Below are 23,432 nucleotides of genomic sequence, written 5' to 3' on the forward strand. Positions count from 1 at the left end.
CACATAACTGTGTGAGGACAGAAACCATCTGGTCCTCACTACAGAAGTCTGGCTGTTTTTAAAACATTTTATATAATATTGGTTATGGACAGTGCCTACGACTGGATCATGTTGTACTGAAAATTTTAGCTTATGTAAAGAGACAGCTGATGATGTCAGCAAATACAAGGATTTACTTGGGGAAAAAAAGGGGTGATTCAGATTGTGATGGTAGAATCCATTATATCCATTATTTCAAACTATAATTACCTCCTTGAGGTTTTATGTCTACACCAACCAGTAAAGTTGCAGTTTACATCCATATCTGTCCAAACTAATATAATACATATATTGAAGACTTTGAAGGAATTTGGCCATTAAGCTGATTCTGATCAAATACAAAATTGTAGCCATTACCGTCGATGATACTTAAAAAATGGATGTTGTTGCTACAAAAAACTATTTAAAACGTGCATTCTTCACACACATTCTCAATCTCATAGCACAGAAAATCTATACAATCACCACAATTTAAAGGTGGACAACTGATGTCAGTGTCACCAATTCAATACCAAATGTGAAATACAGTCACAGTGCACCCTTCTGTTAACCTTTGCCCTTTGAGCCCTCCAAATCGTATCAATTCATCTTCAAGTCCTAGTGAACGTCTGTGCCAAATTTGAATGAGAGTGGGATATACGTATGGACTTAAGGACAGATGCTGCAGACAGGCGTACATATGTAGGACCAGACAACCCATAAACATAAAGCCTGTGGCTATAGCTGTCGACCAACACAAAGGACCAAGAAACTTTTCTACGTCACTATGTGGGAAAACAAGGTTCTACCTTTCACTCTTTAAAGCTTAAGCACACAGACACATCACAGACGTCAAAAAATAATTTATTGTTTAAGAAATTCTATGTACCAATATAAATGGATTGGACAGTGTTATTACCAGGCTTTCAGCTGGGGAACTCTGCATGAAGTTTAATAGTTGTTGGCGTTGTAAATCATATTTTCTCACAATCGTCTTTCTTCATTTGAACTTCAATATTTAATCCCCAGGACCTTGGGCTATTTCCCATGGGCTCAATTCTCACCTCAGTCACTGAGGTCATGTCTGGACAAGATTGTTTTTCTTTCCTATTAAATTAAACACACCTGTCTGTGTGAATGTCCATGTATATAATGTGTGCATTAAGCTGTGCTTGTTTGCGTGTTAATGAGATAGAATCGGAGAGAGTCACATATAGTTGTATATAGTATCGTGGCGTATCATCCTAAAAAGTTCTGTTCTTTGTTAAATACTACATGTGATGGTTTTAAGACAACAGATGAGATCAGTAAATTAAAGTTTATTGGTACACTGGGTTATAGTAAGGCGGGCTAATGCTGACTCAGCTATAATTTTATAGCTCAGTCTTTTGTGTTATATCTGATTTTTTGGCACACAGAGCGCCTGATATAATACAGTTGTATATGCTAGACACATGTTGTTTATGTCATCATGTCAAGGTTTGTGCCCTTGGAAGTCTCTACGGAGGTATTTTTGCAAAAACAGACCCTCAATGAAATTATGCTATTGTGTCCAGTTTTAAAGAAGAAAATGCAAGTTTCCCGAATAGGTTTGTTGCAATCTTTGAATAATTTAAGATGGGCTGAAAGGACAAACTGCAAATCATTAACTGTCAACCATGGCTTTTCAATATAACTAAAAAATATTTGTACCTTCGGAAAACTCTGGAAAAATTATCTGGTAATTTCCTCATGTGAATATGTTCTTTATGGATCCTCCGCCAGTGTTTCCTCCCTGCTCTTCCTCTGCTACAATATATATTTGGCAGTACTATCATACACACCTACACATGACTTTGGACAGGAGGCAAGAATCTGTTTAGGAATAATTTTTACTGGTATGGCTGTTTCTGCTCTGAACCTTAACAAGAGGCTCAGTGAAAGAGTTTCTTTCAAAATAGAAAGAGACTATATTTTCTTTCGGCTTTCTGGAACTAATTAAGCTCAAAGATGGTGTCAAGTCAAAATATCAAGATGTGGTTACAATAAAAACATAGCAGAGGAAAAATAAATAAATCTAGTCCTATAGATTTAACTTGGTAAAACTTGTGGTTTTAGGCCCTGTTACATTAATGAAAAACAAAGTGTAAAAGATTATGTCTTAGTAGCTCCTGTGGCTGTTCTCACAGTGTTAGTGAACAGTGATGTCTTTTCCAGGTTTGGAATGAATCTTCTGTTTTAAGTTAACTAGCAGACCACGCACGGAGTTTATCTCCTCAAAGTCTTTCCATGCACTGCAGAGCTTCAGGTCAATTATAAGCATTTTGTTTTGACTCCTGAGCAACGTGAGCCTATTGTACATCTATTTTCCCATAGTTCTTTGGCTGTGTGACAAAAGGACACATTTTAGGGCTGGTGTAGTTCCAAGCTAAATCATTGTCAGTGAATGAGGACTCACCACTCCTAGATGCTGGGCACCAATCTAAAAGCCTCGTCAACGGATTAAAGAGCTTGAATGTGTTAAAAATGTGCAACAGACTAATGTAAGATATAAATGGAACCAAGTGGTTGTAATCACATAGGCCTAACTATTTGTTTTAAAAGTTTCTTGAAACCAAACTTCAGATGCCGGTGCGGAAGATTTTGAGGTGTGGATTTCCTGATGTTTTATGTTTTCATAAAAAGCTGCAGTGCAGACCACACAATTACCTCTGACAGGTTGATCCTAGCTTTGGCTAGCATCTGTCATGTTCTTTTTAGTAGTGCTTAGTGAAACGGTTCACTAAAAACTATGTTAACAACTGTAGCCTTCAGAGATGGACAGATCTCTCCACACCTGACTGGTCTGGCTTCATATAAACTTAATTATGGAGTAATCAGTACTTCTCCTTCTGTGACATTTTCTTTGGACACCCACAACTGTACATTTTTAAAATATCATTTTTAAAATATTATTCAATGCGATCAGTTATGGTAAAAGCCATTGATATTTCTGGTAGAATACATCACACCTTCCAGCAATGGATTCAAGCTTTTGCTGAAATACTTAATGTTAACAGGGACCTCATGTGAGTGTTTGGTTAAAAAAAAAAAATTGATTTTCCTAAGGGAAGAATTGAAAGGCAAGGTGAATTATTGTTCCAACCAAAGCTGCTGTGATAAAAGTACAATACCAGGTTGGGTTGTTTTCCACTTTCCACTGTTCCATTTTTGGTTCTTCTTTATTTATTTATTTTTTTATCATAAACAGGAAGCTACATCTGAACACTGAAGTCTTGTCACTAATAGTGATTAGAGACTGGAGATTCAGGGCCATGATGCACATGAAGAAACTGTATCATCATAGACATATGTGACTCCTCAGGTGGATAAGCATAAACATTGAGACTTCGACTATATTTACTGGTCACTTGTTAATATTTATTTCTTTGAGGTCTGTGTCTCCTTCCTGTTTCCACTCCTGAGATCTACCTTTAACTGTGGATATAAGAATCTCATACCAAGACCTAACTGGCCTGGCAGGACAAACTGGGCAATGCAGGGGCTACATGCTTAGCATAGCTATCAGAGGAAGAAGCTCATTAGAGCCTTAATGGCTGCCATATGGCAGGGAAGCCTTCACATGAAACAAGCACACCCTCACCAAATGCATTAAGGTACCATTGTTTATCAGGTTAATGCTGAATGGTTTGGAGCTAATGGTCTATGTGATTAACCGTGCTCCCGGTGAGATTCAGTAGCAGTGGAGTTCATCCTCCTTGAACTTGGTTTGGCTTTGGTCATGTAGTGTTAGCATTAGTTAAAGGAAAATCTGCTTCTGAAAAAGAGCCCCCTTCTAGGGTTCTTCAAGCGAGCTTATTAACATCTTCACTTATGTAAAAGCTGCCTTGAGCAAGGCAACGAACGGTCAAATTTTTTGGCCTTCATCAGTCAGGAAACTGGAAAAATATCTGATAGTGCAGCTGTTTGGCTACTAAGAATGGAAGTGAAGTGATGATAGTTTTTCAGTCTGAGCTTTTTGAAGAAGCTTCATTGTAAATTTTTACTCTTTTTGGAGTGTTGTTTTAGTAGAAGACTGTCACAGCGCTGAGCGAACCCACTGTGACTCATTTGGACATACCAGCCATACAAGGTTGAAGACCAACATGAGGTTCTGTTGGACATGAAGGAATTTCTATTTTGAGGTGAACTATAGCTTCAACAGACACCTACAGTATGCATCAGGAGAATGGTTTAATGGTCAAATGTATGGCAAAGAAGCTGTGCAACTGAGTACATATGGTACATAATGGTTATGGACATGCAGTTTGATTAAAATACATTTATAGTGCTTTGTTTTAGTTAACAATCATCCTCAGAACTAATCATGTTTATTCCATGTCTGTGAAATCAGTCATGTTTTCTTTTTGATGCCAAGTACCTGAAGAACATCAGGTATAAATCTACAGCCACCGTTCATCCTTTCTGTGCAGGATATTTTCTCTGTTAAATATTGGAGAACCAAACAAGATAGTTTTTCCAGATGTAGAAGAACCAAGCTGTCACAGTTCTATTTCTTCTTCCTCCTGATTAAGAAGATATGTTTTGCTTTTGAATATGTTGTTTCAAAATACAACATGTGTCCATTTTACTGAGTTAATGGCAAAACTATGTTAACGTGTTATAAACCCCAAAACAAAGCAGCACCCAGTTTTCATCATTCAAGTCATTTGTCTTGCACTGAGGAAACAAAGTGAGTTTTATTAATGTTATACAAAAATGGAAGAGGAGAGAAAAATACGTGCAGAGCAAGAGAAGAATTTGTGTCCCAGTAAGTCTGTCACATCTGATTCAAACCTAAACTGTATGTTCTCTGAAAATCCATTCGATCCATTTTACATGAAAGCATAAATTTTGTGTCAAAGGGACAAATGGGAAACATGTGAGCTGCTGGAGGGAGGCGACCACGGGGGCCACATTGTGTAAGAGTGTTGGTAGGGAGAGAGGGAGCTGGTTCCAACAGTTCCCATATTGATGAGTCATATTAAGATAACGGATAATTAAACACACAGTTTGACTCTGCATCACTCTGTTTGTTTACTCTGTTATTTGCATGCTTGAATGAGGACTGAATGACAACAGGCATTCTTCCTACATGTTCAGAGCCATGATGGATTGGTCTGCTTTCTCAAGCTTGCCAAAGCTTGAAAACAATCCCACTTTTGTCTATTTGCTTCTGAGCAGATTGTTGAAGCTCACTTTCCTCTCTGTGACAGGTTCCTTACAGCTCCTCAGCTGTCCTTGAATGACCTTTGACCTTTGGTCTGGTTCACAGGAGCTCGTATTCTTCCCTCAGCTAAAATGGTCCTTAAAGTAACCAGTGGGTGCAACTAATTTTCTGTCATGGTGACCTCCTGCTTTACCCAGTAATCATTGTTAACACATTCTGAGTTTGCATATTAGAATAACGAATGCACCAGTGCCTGTGATAGGGAAAAATAAGTCAATAAATAATGAAATGGGGTGAAGAAAATGGGAGGTACTGGGTTTGTAAATCTACAAATCATCAGGTGAAACATCTCAGCATTGAAATATTACAGATCGCTGGCAAACTACAGCGAGTTCACAGGTTTTCTTTCAGCTTCAATTGAAGAACATTTCCTGTCTCCTGAATGTTTCCAAAAGTTGCCAGTTTTCATTTGTCAACTTTTGGCTTATTTTTAGAGCAGATGTTGCAATATCAAATATGTTGTCTACCTATGGTCATGTGTCATTTTCAATAAGGGCTTTCAAAATAAAAACGTATTGCTGAGTTGTTGGTTGTATGTCGTGAGATGGTTGCCTATTCAGCTGTAATAACTGACACAGACCAGTTATTATTAGTTTGACAATTTTGGTAAGCATTCCTTCTCTGTGTTCATTTGTTACAATATAAATGTGGGATTAAAGACTTGGAGAAGGTACGAAATACAAATCATTCCTGCCTGAGACTTAAATTCCATCTTGAAAGTAATCAGTAAATCTATTTAGGTCTCAGTATCACTTATGGCAACTGGGGTCTGACATCTAAGCCCTCTGCATCCATTGAACAGTACTGAGAGACGGATGCAGCGGAGGCCTGCTGATTCACTTATTGATCTTGACTTGTGTCTTCTAATGTTTCTAACATGAGGGGAATGGACACATGGCTGAAGCTTTGTTGATTTATTCAATCTCCATGTACTTCAAATAGTTTTTAGGGAGAAGAAAAATGTCAGTCCTCAGAGAAATTCGAAAGGGGAGGTACTGTACTGCAGAGGACAGTGATGTCAATAACACCTAATGAGATATGCAGGATTCAGGACTCGGTGGCCGATGTTTGTCTGCAGAGAACACAAGAGTATTGAAAGATGTCTGTTTTCTCTGTTGGATGATGGGAAACCATTATCACCCCCATTCACAAACCAACAGGAGAGCAACACTTTCCATTTGGGTTTGAGCTTTAATACATTTGAAGGATATCATCTCTTATAATTTACCCAAAGTAAAGCATGTGTCAGAGAAAAAAATTACTGTGTGTAAGAGAACAACTATACATTACAGATATGTTTCCATAATTTCAACAAGGATTTCTCTGTGTTGAGGTAAGTGGTGTGTGTCATCTATCCTGTCAGTCAATGAGTGAGATGAAGATTGATGATCCAGATTTAGCGGTATGAGGCTCAGAGGCCACATGAGGAAGTCTGTACTGGTGAATATCGAGGAGGAGCCAAGGTAAACACGGCACCAAAATGTACACCCCCATTTTTAGCACAGCCACCAAAGACTGACCTGTAGTGTAAAAAACTGTATTGAGGAGCAAAATATTTCCAGGTTTTTAATACCGTCACTTTTCTTACAGCAACCAAGGATTCTTTTAATGTAATTGCCTTGGGTGTGAGCAAATCTATTTAGCAGATCTAAAGCCCCGAGGTTATGCTACTAGTACGCGCCATTCTTCACCTCCCTCATGCTGGTTGTTGTACAAACACAGTTTTTTCTACATGCATATGATAGACTAAATCTACTTAGATTTCATTCGCTCTTCATTGCGCAAGTCTTTAAAATGATGACACAATCTATTGATAAATCACAAGCTGTAACAAGTCAGCTCTTCTTCCTCTCATGTTAAATACATTTTTTTTTTCAGAATTATGTTCATTTAATGACTGTCAGCTTCGGCAGAGGCTGACTGATGAGTCTCCTAAAAGGCCACAAAGTCAAAGAATACAATATTCGGAAAATCATCATAAAAATGTATAAATATCTATGTCTATTTGATTTTTATACCAGATAAAACTTTTCTTTGAAGTTATGGTTAAAATTAGGGTTATATTATGATGAGTAACTTAAGACTCTGCCTGATAAACACCAATGTTACCCAGAACTAATTGAGGGTCTCTCTGCGTGGCATCTTGATTAGGATGGCAAATGACCCTGAGCTAATATGGAGAGCTCGTTAAGGCTCTCAGGAGCTGCGGGATCAAAGTAGGGATGTGTAAGGGGGGCAGGGTCCTGAGGTTAAGAGTCTATGTCACTTCCCTGTGAGTTGATGAAAAGTGCAGAGCAAGGTTGTGCCTGTGTGTGTGTGTGTGTGTGTGTGTGTGTGTGTGTGTGTGTGTGTGTGTGTGTGTGTGTGTGTGTGTGTGTCTTTCGGATTTAGTAGTCCAGCATTCAGCACATTCCCCTTCACTAGGGGGGTTGCAAGAAACTTTCTGTGTAAGTAAAGGCTTGTTATGGCCAAGGCAGGGTGAAGCAGCCCAGAAGGCCAGGACAGAGCAATAATGAGCTATTTATATTCTGCTGAGGTGAACAATGCACATGACCAATATATCTTTTAATATTACAACCCAAGATATCAAAGAGCTGAACCAAAAGGACAGCGAGTCTGTATTAATCTGCAAAACCCATCATCTTCTATAAAAAATTCCAAAAACAAAGTCTGTCATTTCCAGATGACCCAGTTAACCCTGCACGCCCTTAGAAACCAAGTGTGGGTGTGGCCTGTAAAAATATATGGCGACCCATCCTTGGTTTCTGAGGTCCTGCAGAACTCTAGAGTTTTTTTTACATTTATTTTTAGCCTGTGTAGCAGAGAAACATTTGTTCTTTAAGTATATTTATCCCAGCTTCTTTTTTTTTTTTTTTTTTTTCTTGCTTTTTCCACCTACTGTAAAATAGTTGGTATCTCTTCCTCTCCACATGGAACATATATGTGAAGTACACATGGTTGCAATAATTCAGCGCCACTTGTCCAAACTTCGGTGCTTTGCGTCCCATCAAAATAAGTGATCTGAATAGGCTATTGATAATACATCTCGCATGCTCAGCTGGAGACAATTTTGCCCAAATTGATTGCTGTGGTTTCGTGCCATTATGAGGCAGTAACTCTCTCTCTCTCTCTCACACACACACACACACACACACACACACACACACACACACACACACACACACACACACACACACACACAAATCCTTTTTTTTTCTTCTTTTAAAATCAGTGTTTTTGACCATATTTATTCCATTGCACATGTGGGCAGACAGAGGCATTATCACACATTTTATGAACAACAGACACTGTTTCTCATACCCTACTGTCTTTTTATAATACTGGCGAAGCTGTCTGTTGCTCCGTAGGTGTCGTGCCCCTCCTGGACCAACAGGAGAGTACTGGCAACACCCTGTGTCTATACTTAGCATTTTCAAAATCTAAAACAGACTTTCAGGTTTTCTACCAGAGGCTTTGTTGCTTGGTTATGTCGCTTCTTGGAAAATGATTTAACTGTATATGCTTAAACACCACGGGATTTAGGAAATATCAAAATATACTGGCCCGATATACTGCATATATTATGGCCCGAAAAGCCTAACCAAATAATAAAAACCTAAATTACAAGCTTGGTAATGATCAGATTCATCTACTTGTTTATTAAAGAAGAGCTGTAGGCAGTTGTGGTTCTGATACACAAGAGTTATATAGACCCACAGGTTATGTGCGCTGAAGCTACACAAACAATCTGCCAAACATCCTGTCTGCTGTTTTTTTTTTTTTTTTTTAGTTTTTTCGCTGTCTCCAGTTCATTTTGTTCAAAATTGTTTCTCCAAGTTGTGCCTTGCTACTTCTCAATTTATAACCAGGGGCCATGAAAAATCGTTCAACAGATGGGGACAGAACACTAAATAACTTTTCCTTTCCACCTCAGTTTCCCTTTTTGATGGAGTGTCCATGTAAGTGCAATCTAATTCTCTGTCCGCATCTCCTTTTTCTGAAGCAGTCATACAACACTGTATCATCTGTGAAAAGTTTGGCTATGTTGCTGCCACATGGACCTAAACTACAGTCGAAATAGCAGCAGTTTAACCAGTTTAAACAGAGATCAGGAGAATGGTTTGTGCAGCAAACTTTGGACAGGAGATGTAATACTGTGTCCAGGAACATTTTGCATTTGGTCTTTTTCACACAGACGATGAATAATATCTATTGATATCTTGGAAATGTGTTCTTCAGCCCCATCTGGCAGGCCTCAGACATTCCTTACTTCTTTTTAATACACAAACCATTTCTACTTGAAGGAGTAGTATGAAACAATATCTGAATGCTGTCAATAGAAAACTCTATCAACAGCAAGGGTTTCTGTAAAGCAAACATGATGGAGTATTGTTCTGCTTATTGAATGCAAACCATTTTGAAATAAGAGAAATATCTGTGAAGACCTGCAAATAATTACAGTATTTTTCTCATTTACCTGAATATTTACTATTTCTGCAAATAATAGCAACATTATCCAGACCTTGCCTGTTATAAATCTTTAACCAGTGATTAATATGAAAATAACACTTACAGCCATAGATTTGTGTCATGTGTGAGGACTCATCTTAACACCTTTCTGTTGTTATCATTTAATGGATATTAAAGTATAAATTGTCTTAAAATGGACACAGTTGGTAGAAATCACTATACACCAAAACAGGGTTGTTGTTTTTTAATGCTAGGGCTAAACAGGGAGCTAACCTGTTAAGAGAGGATAAAAAAAAGATGAAAAACATGGCAAGACCATTGAAAGCATTTTTTTATACTGTATAGAGTGTTTTAATAAAAGTCTTATTTAAAAACAGCTCATTTGATATAGATCATTCTAATGACAGTAAGTACTGGCATATGTTTTACAAAGTGAGAAAGTAGAAGTTTGGATTGTTAGTTGATCTACATATAGAGATTTCTTAATCACCGTTCTATGAATTAAGTATATGAAGTGCAACATGTGGGAAGTTAAAGTTACAGATTCTTCTGGTCCTTTCATTTTGCCCCATAACTGCACTGGTCCTTAGTAAACCTGGCCCTTTTCTTACAGATGTTAACGAATGTGAAGTGGACAAAGGCGGCTGCGAGGGGTACTGTTGCAACACCATTGGCAGCTACTACTGCAAGTGTCCTGAGGGCAGTAGACTGGGGCCAGATGGCAAGGCCTGTCACGGTAAGATGGACATCTGGATATGACTAGTGTGCACAAACACCGACAGACTTTACCAGGCGCTCTGCCCATCTGCAGTATATTGTACTGTTTTATGAATGGAAACGTTTTTCTCAGTTTAGACTGAATGAATGAGGACCGTTTTGTCTCCATTCCAGAACAAATTATCCAACGTGATGCACACTATAACGTGCATAGTTTATGATCCATAATCGTGCTATGAAGCAGTTTTAAAGAGGTTCGTGTAATGTAGTCTAAAATCTCGTTACTGGAAGAAAAATTTGCCAACGTATTTGATGATTTATTATGAAATCGTTATTCACAGATGAAACAAAAATATTATCATCTTCAACCTCAAACACTTTATGGTGGTTCACTTTCCTGCCTCCCTCCATCCTATAAATCACACATTAAGTAGGTAATCTCTCTCTGAAACACGCGTTTCTTTTTCTTCTGCCTTCTGTAGAAATGTAAATCACATCACCACTACTAATTGTGACCTTATTAACAAGCTTTACTCCACTTTTCCCTGTGTACAATTGTATTTATTTCTAAGGAGGACCATGTTATGCACACCACTCATCTACAGTCCAGGTAGACAAGCTGGCAAAGGTACCCATCCTGTAAAATTATCTCCCTCACATGACCGGTTACTTACAGATGTGTTTAGTTTTCCTTAAGCAGTATCAGAACCCAGTCAACAAATAGCATTGCTTTACAGCCCACTAGTGGTCAAAAACCCAATAGATTAGTTCATGTCTTGAGTTTTCCATACATAAATGAAATTTATAGCTTCATGAATTTCAATGAAAACACAATCCTATGATAAATATATAACATTTTTATGCTGGCATTCTCAATACATATTTAGAATAATAAGATTGGTGCAATGGGGGCCATCTATTCTCATATGAATGTGTGCTTGGTGTTAGGTCAGACTCATCCATGTAAATAAAGTCAGTGCCCCTCGTTATTTTTGCAGAAGTAACCTTTCATTCTGTGTCATTACATCTCAACTCTCAGACCTGCTGTAGACCCACTTCTCTGTCTAGACTTCAGGCTGTAAAGGGCTGCAACAACCACACAGGCAGTGCTGCTCTCTAACAAACGTGTCAGACGGCATGCTTTCTAACTTCATCCTTCTCATCTAACAGAAATACGCCTGAGTTACTGTTGGCCACTGAGGCCCATTTGTTCCTAAGAGCTACAGGTGTGAACAAGCGCCCCTGACCTTCAACCTTTAAGACAGGATATTGTCCCTCTGTAATAATTTATAGCAGTTACCAGAGAGCAGGAGAAGTCAAACGGAAGCAGCTTCAGGAGTTGTGCAGGTTTTTCTTCTATGGGCTTTTGTGTGAATTTGTGCATGTGATTATATTTATGGGAAAAGACAGCTACGTTGACTTTAAGCAGAAAAAAAACAGTGAGACAGTTGTTTTTAGAATTTCTTTTATTAGTTTGTGACTTTTAAAATCACCACTGCATTCTTTAAGCAGAAATTTGTGATACCAGCAACAACTTGAGGTCCATCAACCGTTTTTTTTTTTTTTTTTTTTTTAAATCACTACATTAAAAAGCATGTACACATACTTTTTATAGACATAGGTTTTTGCTATTATACCATGGTATTCTTTCTTCTATTTGATATGCTTTCAGACCACCTGTTGATTTTTCTTTTTCCTTTCATGCCACCAAAGCGGTGCTGCTCCCACACGTTTGCTCGGCTTCTCTGTCTAGCTGGAGATGCAGTGGCCTCAGTGGCTCAGCTCAGAGCCAGACGGTGTCACACGATACCATTCAGACCTCATGCCCCCCTGACCTCCGACACCACTGCCACCACCGCTCCCGGCCCTGCTCCCGCACACACCACCTCCACCCAGTGGTGAAAAGCTCCCATTGTGTGTCTCCCATTGAGATCCTTTCACATGAGGAGACCAATAAGTATATTAACCTTGACAAACCTCCTTCTGCGTCTCTATTGTTTGACATGTTAAGCATCCTCTACAATAGCTGTCTGTGCGTTGTTAAGCTCAAAAGAGTGTGTGCTACACACTTACACACTTCACAGGCAGTGGCTGTATTGTGAATATTCGTCTCAACACTCGTGCAGATGTCAAAATAAATCAGGACAACAACTAGGAATTCCTAGAAGCTGATCATGCTAATCTTAAATGTGGGGTATGAAAAGGATTCTTTTACTGGCGAAAGGCCTCCACTTTGACACCCCTCCTCCTCTTCGCTCCTATTATTGGACAGAAGATAATTAAAATAGTCCTGAGATCATTTCAGAGAGGCCTGTTCCCACGGGTCTACCAGGGAGGTCATAGTGCACAGAGAGAATACACACAAATGAACACACACACACACACGCAGACTATTTGAAAATGATTTGTAATATTTGCACTTCTTGGGAAGTGCTCTGACCTCCGCGGAAGCTAACCGAAGTATAGCGTCGCGCTTGCTCAAATAAACTGAACCGTATGTTCAGGCAGAGAAAAGAAAAGACAAATTGCAGCACATGTTTCGCCCTCCGCGCGCACCTCCACGCCGTCATCACCAGCGTGAGCCCAAAAGTCAGAGCTGACAACCCGGAGGAGGTTAGGAAGACGCGTGATGTGTTGTCCCGATGTGCAGTAAAGTCTGATTGTCCTTGAATGGAGTGCTCAGGTATGTTGTCTTCACAGCTTGCCTCCGTCTCTGTGGGACACAAGCCTCAGTCCGACACACGGGCGGCCATACGGAGCCTCCATTGGGGAACTGTGCAGGAAACAAATTGATTGCCTGCATGCTCGTGTGCACAAACAGCACAATAAGCCTCATTCAGCCCAAAGACACCGTGCATGTAAAATCTCTTTCCTAGAAGAGGCAGAGCACAGGGTCAGTGAGGCAAGAGGCAATTCAGTCTAGCTCGTAGGTGCATTGACTGCCACACTGGAGAGAATAAACTTTGTTCATACTAATAAATACTTTCCTTCACAATGAAAAGGGGAAGTGGTGATCGTTGTACTGCCTTAATGCTCAAACAAAGATGTGTGCAAAGCATAAAACAGAAGAAATTGGAGATGTAGTCAAAATTGCATAATTACTCTCTTTATTGTTCAACTATGAAACCGCGTTTTTCATTTTCCTCTCTTCATTCGCACATGCTGCAAAAGGAACGTTTAATTAGACCACCTCAAAGCTGGATGTGAGATCATATAAAGGATGTAATAAATGCTGTGTTTCTAAAATGCTTAATTTAAGCTTCCATTCCTTTTGAGCTTTATTTTCCCACAAATGAGCAAAGCTGTCAATCTGTCATTGTTCAGCAGACCTCCCATTTTTAATCCCCCAAAAATTACAAAAGCAGAGAAGCCGTTTGTGTGGGCTTCTAATTTAACCATAATTATAACTACCCTGCTTGTAAATGAAATCTTGGATACAGTCAGAAGTGGACCGACACTTCTGATTAGTCTGATCATTAGTGATTCTGAAAGTGAATTTCTGGATTTTTTTTTTTTTTGCACAATCTTGGAGAAATATTCTGTTCCACTATGAAGTAGTTTTCTGTCTGTGGATGGTGTGTTTCAGTATATAAACTGTATACGTGTGTGTGTTCAGACGTGAATGAGTGCGAGGAGCTCAACGGAGGATGCCAGCAAACGTGCGTCAACACACGGGGCTCTCATCACTGCGAGTGCAGCGAAGGATTCCGCATGCACTCTGATGGTCGGACGTGCATCGGTAAGTACTAAACACAAGTATTTATTACGCTTGCGGTAACTATTTTCTCTCCACTCCTCCCCAAACACGCAGCATTTTCCCCCACATGCATAATGCAGTGTTTTTAGAACATCCCCCCTCTGGCAAAGAGAAATAACACAGATACAATACAGCTTTATAAAAGCTAGGCCTCTGTGGTTGGAGTTTAATACCCTTTAAAGGAGTAGTTTGAAGAAATATGCTTGTCAGCTCTATTGCACAAAAGAGGAGAAATCAGCCAGCCTGTCTGATGTTGTCACATGTTTGTTATGTCTCATGTTGTGTTTTCCTTGCCTTGTTTTGTATATTTTGTTTGCAAGAGGTTTTTAGATATGGGGAATGAGTTTTATTTATGTATATTCGTCAGGGTGTTGGCAAAAATATTATTAAAAAAAAAACTGGGAAAAAAAAAGAAGAAATAGAGAAAACTAAAATGGAAAAGGGAAACTCAGGGATCTATTCACAATAAGGATAACTTAAAACACAACCAACAGAGCACTGTTAGAGAACACAAACATCTGACTAACAGATCAAAAGGCAAGTGATTCAACTGTGCTACTAAACAAACTAAACAGGGAACGCAGTTAAGGGGAGAAGCAACTGACTCTGGCACACAATCACTGTCCACATAGTGGCCAAACAGGCTCCAATAACATGCAAGTTCATTGTCACGTGGCCAACTGGCAACCACCGCACTGCTGCTCGAGGCTTTTATACACTGTGGCCTTGATGATGGTAAATCAGAGTCAGGTGCGGCCAATCACCCAGTTGAAAGGCGGCGGTACCTGGAGAGACTGCACGCACGCACGCGTGCAAAAAAAAAATAATATTAATCTCTTAAAACTAACAAAAACCTTGATAGCGTGAGCAGCTTTGATTTTCTGCTCATAAATGAAATGAACATGTGGTCCCTGTTGGTTCCCAGGAGACTTGTTTTACACCCTGTTGGTTTGTTTCCACAGTAGCTATGTCAAGTGTGAGAGAACACATGGAGGAACAACTGCATATATTTAAATGTACACAATAAAAGAAAAGAAGCACTGAGGTTTGTTGAATAATCCGTGTCTTGAGAGAAATTCTGACGTGATTTAAAAGTGGGAAATACAAAGTGGTAAAGTACTTTTCTCATTTTAAGCACCATAAAAACCTGTAGATAATGAGATAATTTGTTACTTGCTGAAAATCGGTACTCCTCTGTGTCTTTTGGTCCAATATATTTTTCTCAATAACACTCCCGTTTGCCAGCTGCAGCTTTGAATGAAAGGATAGGTACCGAGGCAGAGGGGTGGCTAATTGTGTCTGTTGAAGTCATCAGCGTTAAAGGTCGGCCGTTCTTGCGGTTTTACGGCCTCTCTGTGTCATCATGTCTGTGTTTAGAGCACCCAGAAGGCATACTGCTAATATTCATATTTGGCACATCATTAAGTCATAGGAGGATGGAAAGATCATTAGGAAGAAACCAGGGGTACCCGCTGGATCCAGATTGAATATAATTTTCCAGTTTCCAGCCTTTACCCAAATGTTTTCCATAATAACACGACTGCAGAGTTCGAGGTGTGAAAACCATTTTGGATTGCCAACAAATTAAATTATATCTGTCGTCCTCTATGAGTTACCGTATAACTGCTTCACAACTATTAAATCTGTGACTGGATATCTAAGCCAAAGGTTTTTATACTTATTTACCATGCATGCTCTTGTGTCCGTTTTGCTTTTAAGCTGTGAATTCTTGCACGGTGTTGAATGGTGGATGTGAGCACAAGTGTGTGGACATGGGCAACAATCACTACAAATGCCAGTGTCGCAAGAACTACCAGCTGAAGAGAGACGGGAGACACTGTGAACGTGAGTCCTTCTGCCAACAGATGTTCTCAACATGCAGGAATATGTCAGAAACTGCTGAAACAGTAGAGTTCAGTTATGCTGCTAGAGTCTGTTATTTTTCTCAGGTGCTTCTACTGATGCATATTGGACCAGATTAAAGCACAAAGAAGGAATTTTTGGCTACTTCTAATACGCAAGTCAGGAAAATGTGAGAATTTGAGGAGCAGCTTCGGAAACAGTCACTGTTCAGTACAGAGCGAGAATTCAGATTCGTCTTCCCTGGACTATAAAATGTGATATTTATAAGGGATCTTGAGATGAATGGATAACCATTGAATAAGAAGGAAGCAGTTGCATGTACACGAGTCAAATGTTACTCTGGAGTTGAAAATGAAAACGGAATCACCTGCTGGGATGACATGGCTTCATTTTGTGTAGATGTGTATCTCTGTTTGTGTGTGTGTGTTAGTGAGGGACCCCTGTAAGGAGAGGAATGGAAGCTGCGCCCAGCTGTGCATTTCAGATGACAGCCGAGTTCACTGCAGCTGCCGACCTGGTTTTACTCTGACTGGAGACGGCAAGAACTGTGATGGTGAGGAATCTCTGACACACACACACACACACACACACACACACACACACACACACACACACAAAATTCTATTTATCAAACAGCTCACATGCAAAACCCTCTTAAAGATTTAAAGATATAAATATTTTGAGACCCTACACCCACGAAAAGTCAGCTTTATAGAGAAAGGATGATACGAGTGTGGAACGTCATTTCAATGTCACGTCACTGATATTCATTGACATCCAATTCTAGCCAAATTTGAGCCAGCGGTTTTGCTTCTGCTTCAACGCCTTCATTTCATTTAGCGCTCTTATCAAATGAATGTCTGTCCCACTCTCATGAGCGCGAGAAAGGCTTCAGGGAATTTTTTTTCACATTTGGTCAAAGCGTTTACTTGGACTCAGGGATAAACGGATTACAGTGTGGTGGTCAAAGGTCAAGGGTCACTGTGACTGTGGAAATAATTTCGTGACCCTAACTTAAGAATGTATTTGCTAATTAGGATAACATTTCAAACAAATGTGTAATAGGATAAATTTATGAAGTGAGAACGTTTTATATCCAAAGGGTCAAAGGTCAACTTCATTGTGACACCAAAATGTTCTGAAAAAAAACACACTTTTCTGGCCATAATTTAGGACAATAACTGAGGGAAGAAAAGAGGAGACTGTGGCCATATTTCACATCAGTCAGCCGTTGAAGACAAGAAGACATGTTTCAATTTAATGAACTATGAAATGCTCGACTACATCTCATTGTGACCTTAAGTCATATTCTTGTGTTTTGCAACATAGTAAAGCTTTAATACAATTAGTTTGCCATCACGCCTTTCTGCTGCTCATTTAATTTTTGTTTTACTGCAATGTTGTGTGTCTGTCTACTTTTGCCACCTCTGTGTGTAAACATGCACGCCTGTGTGTGATATTTTCTGTCTCCCATAGACATTGATGAGTGCAGCTCCGGCCATGCCAAGTGTTCCCATGGTTGTGTCAACATGCGGGGCTCCTTCAGCTGTGTGTGTCATCCGGGTTTTGAACTCGGCGCTGATGGCAAACAGTGCTACCGTAAGTAAAGACAGTGGACATTTGATCCACCTTCCACGAAGTCCACCTACTGCCGAGTACTTCATTTATTTTTTTTTAAACCTAAAATGTAACGATCTTGTAAAAAAAGGAAAAGAAACCAATGGCATGAAGACGTGCCCAACTAATCACATGATTTCATGACAACTGCAAATGTTTGCTCAGTAAACTTTTGCACACTGCAGCTACACTTGGGACAAACCTATCATTTCATCTGTATAAAGCGCACCAGTGCCTGGATAGGACAGTCCGAACACTTGAAGTCAAACATGCTTGAATGATTTTTTTTTTCACCTCATGGCTGCAGAAGAAAGAAAGATACAACTTTGACACAAATAAGCACATACATGTTCCCTTCCTTGAAAACATCAACAGTTTCAAGGAAGCATATGGGATGGCAATAATAAAATACATCTGAATCCCTGTTCACGCTAAATTCATTGCAGCCACATCACAGACGGAGCATTTCTAAAGCAAAAAGAAATGAGGTTTACATTTCTCATATTATTGTAATGGATTTTTATAAGGAGAAACCATATTACTCCTTATTTCCTTATGTTTCAGCTCTACTGTATTTGTGGTTTTTGGTCCTCTCGCCTCCAGGCATTGAGATGGAGATTGTGAACAGCTGTGAGAAGAACAACGGAGGTTGCTCTCATCATTGTGAGCACACCACAAATGGCCCCCTCTGCTCCTGCAACCATGGCTACCAGCTGGACCGAGACAGGAAGACCTGTGTAGGTAAGAACGTCTGTCTAAAAACCATAATTCTCTATTTCTTTATTCCTTTCCCCCCTTCTTCTCTCATTTTCATAAACTTCCTGACTCTCTGCTTCTGTTTTCCTGACCAACTCTACAACACTTTGTGCCTTCCTCAGATAGTAACGAGTGTATCAGTGAGGAGTCCTGCTGCGGCCACTTCTGTAGGAACTACCCAGGCGGCTACGAGTGCAGCTGCAGAGCCGGCTACAGACTGAACCCAGACGGCTGTGGCTGTGATGGTAAGAGGGCAGGATTGTTTGCAGATTACCTAGTCTGGTGCTTTATAAGTGTTCTCTGTGTTGTGGCACGTTCGTGCAGGACATAAATTCCCAAAGCACATTCACTAATTGATTGCTCATAAAGTAAGCTTTTTTTTTTTTTGGCCGTTTCATAGCAGAGAATGGAAAACAGAACATTTTGCTAACAAAGGAGCAAACTTAGTACGATCTAGTGCAAATGCCAGATGCCAAATACTGTGAAACCTGCATCTACTGACAATAATACACTTGGTCCCGCTATCGTTTCACTTTCATTCTACATGCACTTTGTTTTTACTTACCTCTGTTAGACATTGATGAGTGCCTGGCCGAGACCTCAGGTTGTGAACACTACTGTGTCTACACCCTGGGAACATATGAGTGTTTTTGCCGCCTGGGCTTCCGCTTGGATCAGGACCAGCACTCTTGCATCTGTAAGTATCACTTGCAGTTTTTCCCGGGTTCCATACTCTTTATTGAATATCACTGCAAACAGAAATGAGGCAACTTGCAGTTTGAGAAGCTTCAGTTTCATCGTGGGGTGTGTTTAGCTCTGTATGGCCAAGAACTGGAAGAGGAAGAGGAGGAAGAGGAGGAAGACGAGGAGCAGCCAGAGGTTGACAGATTACCTGACCTGCTGTTCCGCCAGGCTCCTCAGCTCCTGCAGTACACAGCAGCCCTGCACTCCCGCTATGGCAGCGATGATGATGATGATGATGGTGGTGATGATGGTGGTGACAGTGAAAAAGAATTTGAGATCCAGAGAGGGCGCAGAGGAGAGCTCAGACTGGACAGCCACATAGGTACAGTAAAACACGTGAATGATGACGCTGAGGTGTATGTCTGGTAAAATCAATATTATCTTATTGTTTTCCTATTAAATCTTCAGACCAGGAAGTTATTAAGAAAGAAAACCTATTCCATCTTTGCCATGTCCTTTTCAGTGTGTCTCGATGGCTCATTCGGGGATGACTGCAGCGCCAGCTGTGAAGACTGCGTGAGTGGAGTGTGCAGTGAAAACAGAGACCGATGTGATTGTTCACCTGGCTGGGCGGGGATCGTCTGCAATGAGAGTAAGGACAACTAGCAGGAAACTCCGCAGTTGCATTGGTGTACTGTGTGTTGCATCTTTTCGTTGCATCACAAGCTCTTCAATCTCCTGCAGTGCGACCTCACCTTCACCTCACCTTCACCTCACCTTCACCCCTCCCACCAAAATACATGAATGCTGTGTGTTAAGATAGAGTTTCCCTCAGGTGGAAATATGCTTATTTCCTTTTCTTGCTGAGAGTTAGATGAGAAGATTGACTCTCATATCTGTCAGTAAATATGAGCAACAGTCAACAGCAAGTTAGCTTAGCTTAGCAAGTGGATTGGCAGGCTACCAGAGAATATTTTGGCTCCATCCAGTGTTAATACAATTTCTATAACAGCATCTCGAAGCTCACTAATTAACAGATTGTATCTCATTTGTCTATTCTGAAAACAATTTGTGGGTTTGTGGGTTTCGTGGCTGGGTGCAGTGACTTCCTGGAGTCTGTGTTGGTTGCCTGGAAGCCTCACGGTAATGAGGAATGAACTTGTCATTTTTACAGTTGTTTTAGTACGAATTAAACAAAGATATAAGGTGGTAATTAGTAAGTCTTTGTGGGCTAACTGGTTGTTGTTTGTAGCTTTGTATTTATCATGAGAGTACATGGTACATGACAGTGGTCTTCTCATTGAAGTTTTAGTAAGAAAGCAATTTTGCATATTTTCAAAATGTCAGACTATTCCTTTAAAACTATTCCATTTTGCACAGTGGAAGAAATAAGCAACTCTCTTCCTAATTAATCAACTGGATCACAAACATGACAAGTGGATAATGTTAACGGTACAGGACAAATGCTGTTCTTGGTCTATTTGGACTACCTGTAGCAATATGGTCCAGGTTAAGAAAAAGATGACATAGCTCCCCGTGCACATTTATCCAGAGCCATGTATCAAAACCTGTCGGCTCCTCTGCGTGGGAGGTTGCCTTGTTTATGGGCTCCAGATCACAGGAGGACCAGGGGAATCAATCTGTCTGCCACTGGAGTGTGGCCAGGGCCCACAGCAAGAGCACAGCCTGAGGCCAAGGATGTCCACTACTGGGTTAGAAAGCAAAGCTCCATTGTCCCCATCCAGCTCCGTGATTAATGGCTGTCTCTGGTCTGAACTCGAGTCAGGCTGGTAATTATAGGAGGAGAGCCACGTGGGATAAGTCCGTTGGAAGCAATCTGTCACTTTTAGAAACCCGCTCCCACGGTGGCAGTGTTCAGATGTACACCCTGAAGGTGATGGGCCTTTCAGGTGGAGATGAGGAATACTGCAGCCTGAAGCAAAGATTTACAAAATAATGCAGCGGGCAGCAACATAATGGTCAACAAGGGAATAGATGTTGGCCAAAAGATGGTCCTTGAAGAGAGAGAGAGAGAGAGAGAGAGAGAGAGAGAGAGAGAGAGAGAGAGAGAGAGAGAGAGAGAGAGAGAGAGAGAGTATTTTACAACTTTCTTACTTTACTTCACTCTGATTGGATTTTATGCAAATCCTATTTCATGAGGTTGTTGCTAGGAAGAAATATAATGAATGAATTTACACAATTTACAGAAAAAAACTGAATATACAAAACACATTATCATCCTAGTATTAAAGTAGGTTGTACATTAGCCCCTTTTGTAAAATCCACATCTCAAATCGTATAAATATATTTAACAATACTTCACAAATGGCTTTGAATCATATCCCAGAGGCAACAAGTCAACTTTTCATTATTGTTGACTTAACAAAAGTATTTTGTGGTATTTACACAGTTCTCTTTGTTATGCATACTGCATCAAAAGGCCTCAACAAACATCCCAGAACCAAATTTATGATTATAAACTCGCCCACTGTGCTATTCACTTACTTTATTTGCATTCCCACATGTAACTTTCCATCTGCTGCAAGTGATAGCACCACTTCATCTTTATATGAAAAAGGTTTGTGAGACTATCGCTATTTTCTAGATGCCTGCGGCTCCTTATAATATATATGAAATGGTTATTATTATATTACAAGATACTGTAATGCTACAGCCTATTTCAAACTGGTTTATCTTCCTGTGGAGTGACATAAAACTGTTGTGAGGAGAGCGTGACGTGGAATTTAAGCAGACATTAACTTGATGGATTGTAACACTTTAGCACATCTTACACAGCCAGATGGTTCCTGTCTGACTTGCTAACAAGGCCAGTGAGATTAGAAAAGTCAGGCGAGCGCGCAGCACGGGAAAGAGAGGCTAGAAGGTGAACGCGTTCACTGAATTTTTAACACGGGAGAAAAACTTCACATTTGGCTGTACTTACTTTCTCTTTTCTCATATATGGCGATGTGTTTCAGTGTCCAAAAAAAATAAATAAAAAAAAAAATCCCCACAGTTTGATCCATTAAGTAATTCTGCATTTATTAAAATGTGAAAATGCCACCTCTGCTCTCTCCAGCTTGTCTGCAGGGGAGCTACGGGCCGGCCTGCAACAGTCTGTGCCGCTGTCAGAATGGAGGCTTGTGTGACCCTGTGACCGGGAAGTGTTTGTGCCCCCTCGGTGTAAAAGGCCTGCTCTGCGAGGACGGTTTGTACACACATTCTCACACACACACACACACACACACACACACACACACACACACACACACACACACACACACACACACACACACACACACACACACATACACACAACCACCAGGGTCAACATTGCTTGTGACCCCTTTGGCACAAATCAATGGAGCCTTTTGACTTTGTGGTTGTAAGTTGTGAACATTTCAGTGGAGAGGTGATTTTATTCTCCAAAAGTGAATCACGGTATTTTGTAAGACAAATGAAAATTGGAAAAATGCCTGGAAATGAAACAGAATTTGGTTGGAAGTTGGAAGATACGTTTAGATTTAGGTTAAGTTAGGTTAGGTAGTTACTTTATTAATCCCCAAGGGAAATTTTTTTTCGCTACAGCAGCATACAGGAAAGCAATAAGATAATAATAGAATAATAAAAAGCAATAAAATAGCAGTAAAAAATATTAAATATAAAATGCACAGTATATACAGTATATACAGTACAGTATATATCTATATATATTATATACAATCTATATATATTATATACATATATTATCCTCTTTCTTACCTCGGCCATTGTGTTGCAACCAACTAGATTCATCCTGTGTTCCCTTGAAGGGGTCCTGATCCTCAGGTTGGGAACCACTGCTCTGTATCATCCTTCAGTGTGTGCTGAATGTGTCATTAAACCTGCTAAAGAAGTCTTGTTACAATTTTTTGGATGGGTGCTGAATTATTGCAGTGCTCTTATTGCAGTGGAATTCATTTTTAGAGAAGCAGTGATCTTCAAGTGTAACAAGCTCTCCGACATTTTCCTTGCCCGCAGGTTGCCCAAGGGGTTATTTCGGTAGGCTCTGTAGAAGAAAGTGCAACTGTCCCAACGATGGACCCTGCCATCGCCTGTATGGAGCCTGCCTGTGCTCTCCAGGATTATATGGTCGTTTTTGCCACCTCGGTGAGTAGAAGGTTTAAGATTACTGATTGCATAGTGGTATTGTTGAAGATGTCAAAAAATTTAATAATACGAGCTCATCCTGATTACAAGTTTAATGTCCTTAATAGCAAAATGCATTACAATCATGTGAGATACAAGAGACTCTTAACGTAT

General features: G+C 40.1%; 1 protein-coding gene across 1 annotated transcript in view; it reads left to right on the forward strand.

Annotated features, from left to right (window-relative positions):
* egfem1 (EGF-like and EMI domain containing 1) overlaps window positions 1-23,432 on the forward strand; it is a 53,837-nt gene that overhangs the window by 6,619 nt on the left and 23,786 nt on the right. The window contains exons 5-16 of the mRNA XM_069147871.1: window positions 10,350-10,472; window positions 14,070-14,192; window positions 15,930-16,055; window positions 16,504-16,626; window positions 17,550-17,672; window positions 18,294-18,431; window positions 18,569-18,691; window positions 19,021-19,143; window positions 19,261-19,512; window positions 19,654-19,782; window positions 22,210-22,338; window positions 23,151-23,279. Coding sequence (XP_069003972.1) covers window positions 10,350-10,472; window positions 14,070-14,192; window positions 15,930-16,055; window positions 16,504-16,626; window positions 17,550-17,672; window positions 18,294-18,431; window positions 18,569-18,691; window positions 19,021-19,143; window positions 19,261-19,512; window positions 19,654-19,782; window positions 22,210-22,338; window positions 23,151-23,279 — 1,641 coding nt within the window. The remainder of the gene's footprint in view (window positions 1-10,349; window positions 10,473-14,069; window positions 14,193-15,929; window positions 16,056-16,503; window positions 16,627-17,549; window positions 17,673-18,293; window positions 18,432-18,568; window positions 18,692-19,020; window positions 19,144-19,260; window positions 19,513-19,653; window positions 19,783-22,209; window positions 22,339-23,150; window positions 23,280-23,432) is intronic.

The sequence above is a fragment of the Embiotoca jacksoni genome, unplaced genomic scaffold (assembly GCF_022577435.1).
Source record: "Embiotoca jacksoni isolate LCO1_2020_lvr unplaced genomic scaffold, fEmbJac1.0.p SCAF_14, whole genome shotgun sequence".
Lineage (NCBI taxonomy): Eukaryota > Metazoa > Chordata > Actinopteri > Embiotocidae > Embiotoca > Embiotoca jacksoni.